The sequence below is a fragment of the Merops nubicus genome, unplaced genomic scaffold (assembly GCF_000691845.1).
Source record: "Merops nubicus isolate BGI_N331 unplaced genomic scaffold, ASM69184v1 scaffold4803, whole genome shotgun sequence".
Taxonomy (NCBI): domain Eukaryota; kingdom Metazoa; phylum Chordata; class Aves; order Coraciiformes; family Meropidae; genus Merops; species Merops nubicus.
In genome coordinates, this window is record NW_008598128.1 from 41,717 (window position 1) to 48,255 (window position 6,539).

The 6,539-nt window shown below is 37.2% G+C and overlaps 1 protein-coding gene across 1 annotated transcript; it reads right to left on the bottom strand.

Moving 5' to 3' along the window:
• Positions 1–5,137: 5,137 nt before the first annotated feature.
• BDKRB2 (bradykinin receptor B2) lies at positions 5,138–6,283 on the bottom strand. The gene has a single exon (XM_008936930.1). It carries the CDS (start codon positions 6,281–6,283, stop codon positions 5,138–5,140), a length of 1,146 nt encoding a protein of 381 aa, XP_008935178.1.
• Positions 6,284–6,539: the final 256 nt, after the last annotated feature.

Consider the following 6,539-nt stretch of genomic DNA (forward strand, 5'->3'; position numbering starts at 1 on the left):
TGTTTTCTAAGGCTTGCATGCATAAATAATCTTAATTTTTCCTGACTAACGCTGGGAGCTTGCAGCTTGAGACTGGTTGTTTATAAATTATTCTTATCTTTTTCATTCTGACTGTCCTCTGAGTAAAGCAACACTTAAAACAAAAAAAAAATATCTGACGCATCCCAGATTTTAAATACAAATCTCTATAAGTGTATCTGTTTAAAGAGTGGGGTTCTTCAACATCTTTTTGAAAACCAATGAGAAATTAACAGGGGACTGGAATGTTATTTACATATGTGAAATCATTCTTCCCGTTGGCTACCTACCCAACAGGTGTACTGTCTCGCTGAATTCTTATTCAGCTGTGCCCATTTTTGTTGGATAAGTAAGTTAAAATGAAAAGCCATGTGAGGATGCACAATGGCATCTTATTATGAACTTACTTATCATAACGATAAATACTTTTATTCCAACTTTTTATTTATTGAAAGATATTAAGTTAGAGTTATGCAAACACTGGTAAAATTGACAAATTTGGATTTCTCACACTGGAGAAAACTTTAAAGAACCCAATATTTAATTTGAAGATTTAAAATTTATAAATACTTCATTTATTTAAATAGCATCCTACTTAAACTTTTACTTATTAAATAAATGAGAGAGTATTAAAAATACATCTCAAATTAATCCATATGCTTCACTTCTGACAGAATGATTTGTTTAAATATCTTGATCCAAACCTTATTTTGATGAAGATGTGAAACACAACATTTTTTTTTTAGATGTTAATAGCCTAAGGAATCCTGAAAACCTACAGGATTGATAAACAACACATTTCATGCTGACTCATTAAGGTAAGTGCAATATGACAGGGGATCTTCGTCACAGACTGTCCAAAACTTCCCCTTCGCTTACGCTAGTGCCTTTCTGTGTTTAAGTTATTTTTCCATTAAGAAGAACATCTGAGCAATAACAAGAAGTCTGGTATTCATCCCTGCTTGGACATGAATCTCTAGGAGCTGCCAACATCTACATTTACTCACAGGCTCTGAATGGAAAACTGCAGCTGTGTCTAAAATTTATACGATAACAGTCTCATGAAACTAATCACTTCAAGATGGGATCAAAATATCGGTTTTCAAATGCAGCTATTCTTTGTAAACTAGTTACTTATTTTCTGTTGGTTTTCATTGTCATCTTTAGGACTTTTTTCAGGAGTAGAAAGAGATGATTAAAAATTGGAAATCTGTACTTTTGGTGGAAATAATAAAATAAACAGGCACTGCTGTAGCTCCACCTCTTAAACAAGTTAGAACAAGTTCTCCTAAGAAGCTGTAATGTTATGCAAAAGGACATTTTAATTTATTATTTTTTTGCAACTTGGCTCTTCATTTCAACTTGTAGCAAGCATATAAAGATTTGATAATATTTTACAGTTTGCACAGGTGTGATGCACGACAAAATAAACGAATGTGAAGGATCATTTAAAAAACATCTGTGTAAGAGTCAGCATTTAAGAGGTTTTTGCTGTGTATATGTAATTAAAATATATCTATATACTGGTGCCTTCAACTCAGGATACTCACTGCACATAAGTTTATATTTTAAGCTTATATGATCTTTAAGCACACTGTCTGTGTTGACTTTCCTGCAAAAATGACACATTCTCTAGAGCTGCATAGCAATTTGCAAATGTTAACCGAGTATCTCTGATCAGAAAGGTTAAACAAACATTGAGGAAGGCAGAGGTAGGACTGTTTGCTCCATTATTACACACTTCATGTTGTAGACAAAAGGCAGAAATAAAAAAAAGTCTCCAGAGTTCTGGCTCTTGGTCCAACAACTCAGCCCTTAAAAGTCTTCCTCTTAACATAGTTGGGATCTTTAATCCTCTGAACAAAATATCTTTTTGGAACAGTACATTTTAACAGTTTTATTTTCTTTATTGAAACAGTTTGCAAATCAATGTAATTATCTGCTATAACTGTTCATCTGTTCTGGAACAGGAGAAAAGTTTTTTGATGTGATCTTGAGATGTAAAATTCTTTATTCAGGTTGATTTGACTTCTTTACACATACTATAGGCAATGGTTGTTAAGGAGAGCTTAAACTGGTGCAGTGATTTACAATTCCTGATAAATGATCCTGGTAGCATCACAGTGTAGTAATAATCAAGTGCTACTGACTACAGCTTACAGAGGCTGAAACACCAAAATATGGAAGGAGCCAATATAGGCTGGAAACCCACAATGCACTGACAGAAGAACAGAGGGATGGAATGACTCAGTGGGTAAAGTACTGCTTGGGGATGTGGGAGACCTGGACCAAGAAAACCCTGCCTTAAAAAAGCACAACCTTGTCCTCTCCACTACAAGCACCAGCTGTTTGGGACAACAGCTTTTAAGCTCATTAATTTTGCATTTCAGGCGAAGCCAATAATCAACCTGAAAAAACAGACAGTGAAGAGATGAGAATTATGCCTGCCTGTACCTACTGCAGGCCAGAAGTATCAGCTGGCTGTTGGTAACCTTGCCATTCCCCTGGCAATGGTCCCCAACCACCCCCATCAGACTGAATGCAGAACTGCCTGTTTGCATGGCTAAAGTCTCAATAAAAGCTGTGGCAGCCCCAGGTAAGACAGAAGATGGGAATAGCTGTAAAAGTGGAACAGGATGAAGAGGAATAGAAAGATGATGTGATTACAGTTTGACATCTCTAGTGCTGAAATCCTCAGGATAAAATCTGCCCTCATTTTACCAAGACCCCTTCTCATATTTTGCCTTATTTCTGTGAGAATAGGACAGAGCCAAGCAGCTGACTATTTCTGTAAACTGGCAGTTGATAAAATATAGCTTGGACATTGCACTTTTTTTTTTTTAATTACTTGCATAAATGGTACATGTGAATACTGGACAGTGTTTGATCATGCTGGAAATTAGTCAAGAACACGAATTAAACAGTCTGTGAGCCAATGCTGTGTGTTCTGTGGTCTGCAGAGACAGTTGCAGGGGTTTCCCATTGCTGCTGGCAATGGGAAAAAGCTTATGTGCTTTGAGAGAAGATTAAAGCCTTTAGGCAGAGGGTCCATCCTGCAAACAGCATTTTTAGGCTCCTGTGTACCCCAGGGTCTTCCAAAGAAAAGTAACCTCTGCTGTTCCACAGGAACTTGAGTTACTAGCAGTGAGAGAAAAGCTACTGAAACGATTTCAGTATCCTCAGCTGCCTTAATTTAGATTTTAACCTCCACTAAGGGTGATCCCCACCACTCATATATGGGCCCTGAAAACAAAGTTTTGAAAAATAGCTAAAATTCTGTGGTTTCAGCTAACTTTCCCTTTGTACAAGGGACAGTGAAAGTACTTGCAACAATTGCACTTCTGAGAAATCATCCCTGAGTAACATAATGTGAGCTAGAGAAGAAAATGCCAGTAAGACTAATTTCTTAAAGTATTTTATTTTCTGTTGTGCATGCTTAATGCATAACAAAATAACGTGTCTATATATTTACATGATTTAAATTAATGTCATATTAGTATAACAGTTTCATGTTTTACTTCTCAGTACCAAATATTCAAAAATCTCTTTCATTATCAATGAACAATAGAAGTATTTATAACATAGGGTTATGCTGGTTTATTAAAGAAAATCTGTGGAAATTGTCTATAAATCATCTACAGTGATCTAAATCCCATATTTTCTTATAGCACATCCTCACACTTCTAGAGCATTTTTGGGTTGAATTATGTGAAGGTTTAATACATATTTCCCACCTTAAATGGAGTTTTATTGCTCCATTCAAGCTCTGATGAATAAAGACCACACAGTCACAGTCTGAGTTCATGTGTGTCACCAAATTCCATTTCCATTGCTGGTTTTAACGCTGTAACGTGAAGTGCTTCCGAAAAACCAAAGGGTATGTTAGGTTCAGAAGATTTTAGATCACCCCCAATTCAATTTTCGATCAAGGTTCCTTGAGGTAAAAATGAATACTGACAATTCAGTACACTATGAATTTATCTTCTGTGTAAACGCAACTTAGATCATAAATCCAGTCCAACTAAGGAAAAGCTGTATTGTACTAAAATCACTCAGGTTAACTTTACAAATAAATGTACGTATGATTAGAGTCTGAAAAGGCCATTCTTGATATACTTTGAACTTTCAAGACTTGTATGAACTTCGGTTAGGCTTCTAAGGCAGTTGGGTGTTGCTCTCCTTCATATTCTCAGTTTCTTTTACTTCTGAAACCATACCAGTTGTGCCGAGCTTTTATATTTCTATCAAATAGCATTACAAATATTAATTATGCTTTGTGAATATTAAAAAATGTCTGAGCTGCAGTATAGCTATGAATGTAAATAACATTCACTCACTCACAAGGAATAAGTGGATACTTTTACCCTCATGCAAAAGGGATAAAGAATCTCCTGATACAAAGAAAGGTCAGCTAATTTCACATGGCTGGCTGCAGCCTTCCTTCGACTACTGCTTCACCTTTTTTGAGCTACTTTCCATACATATATACAAACTGATGTAAACCTGCAACTAGCAGTGGCAGAGCAGTTGCAAAATTGTACATCTTGTCAAACAGTCAAAATAGTTTTGGATGACTGACTAGTGAAAGTAAAAGCCCAGAAGATGGCCACATTTCAATAGTAGTCCTACAGGGTTCACTTACCAGAACTTACTCAAATACAAGCTCCTTCTGTCAAAGATCTAACAAACTGTATGGGTACCATAAGTAGTTTCACAATCCTGATAATAGCTTTTATACTGGAACTCTATTCAGAGAACTGTATGTACATCTTTGCTGGGTTAACGGTTGGACTTGATGATCTTAAAGGTCTCTTCCAACCAGAACACTTCTATGATTCTATGTAAATAGAATCCTTAGAAATACAAACATTTCAAATTATACATGCATCAAATATTATTCAGCCATGAAAATGTAAGTATGCTACAAAGTAGGATTCAGTCACAACAAATGTCCAGTAACATTAGAAGTAGGTCTCTGTGTAGTTTCCATTAAGATCAAACTGTTGTTTTCCCACAAATGATGAATACTACCATATGTATTCTGTGGACCAGTAGCAGATGTATATTAGTGGAGACTAAGATGTTAGAGGGCTTTTTTTCCTGTAATAAACAAATTGTGCTAATGTGGTAGTGGGAAAACAGACTTTTTCCTTGGGTATTCACTTGTAATGGAAGTTCTTAAAGTGTCCATGGAGTTTTCCATCTGCACAGACTGTGATTTTCTGCACCTCTTTGGGAACAAGTCCTTGTAGAATTCTACAGCTTTCTTCTGGAAGTGCTTCCCAACAATTACGTACAGCACTGGGTTCAGGCAGCTGTTGCTAAAGGCAGAGTATACAGCCACTTGGGTCACTATGCCATTGATTTCTTCCAGGCATTTGAAAGTGGGTGCAAAGTAACAGATTGTGTCAATAAAAGTGCTGATCTGGAATGGAAGCCAGCAAATGATGAAGAGCAAGAGCACAGCAAGGACCAGCATGGTGGCTCTCCTCTCTGTCTGGACTAACTTCAGTTTATGTAGCTCACTACTTCGTAAGGCTTTGATGATTTGTATTGTGCAGTAGGTAATTACACAGAGTGGGATCACAAAACCCACGATATTCAGCAAGCAGTTGTTCACAGGCTCCCAGAAGAAGGCTGGGTAAATAAGAGCACATGCTGTGATGTTGTATTCTTCATAATACTGTAAATTTCGGAAGATGATTGTAGGTGAACATATGAGCAATGCACAGGCCCAGACTACAAAGCTGTTCCATTTGGCACAGAGAGTTCGTCGCATCCGTCCAAGAGACATGGTTTTCACCAAGGCCAGGTAGCGATCGATGCTCACTAGAGTCAGGAAGTAGATGCTAGAATAAAAGTTCATGTTACTTATTACGTTGACAGCTTTACAGAGGAAAAGGCCAAAAGGCCATTGAAAATTGTTAGAAATATTAATGGCCCAGAAAGGTAAAGCACAGATCAACATTAGGTCAGCAAGTGCCATGTTTGCTAGGTAAATTTCAGCCACTGTGCAGCGACTCTTGTGGAAACACAGGACGATGAGAACGAAGAAATTTTCTATTGCTCCTAGAATAAATATAAACCAGAGGAATCCAGGCTGAAAATCCTGTAGCCATTTCCATACATCTGGATTAACACATTTGTATTGATTTGGCTGATGCACTCCTGAATTATTATGGAAGTCTGCTGGACTGACTGTGAGCATCTGGGTGGCCATGATGTTGTAAAGTTGTGTAACATTTTCCGTTGTGATGGAAACCATTTCTGTGCAGAGTAAAAGAAAAAGATGTCATGAGATTGCTACATCTAGCTCATTGCTGCAAAAGACTCAATAAGAAAAGCTAGTTCTGCTTTTCCTACTATCTTAAACATGGCTTTGCACAAGGCTTACAGTTCTCTCAGGTTGTTTTCTTGTAGACACCCTGCATGCCTACAGAGTTTCACAGACTAAACTGCTATGGACTGCATGGACCAATTTCAAGTGGGTGAAACAAGGGATCAAGCAACAACAGACAGGG

Excerpts from the sequence above, each read along its gene's own strand:
- BDKRB2 (XM_008936930.1), bottom strand. The coding sequence starts at position 6,283 with ATGGTTTCCATCACAACGGAAAATGTTACACAACTTTACAACATCATG.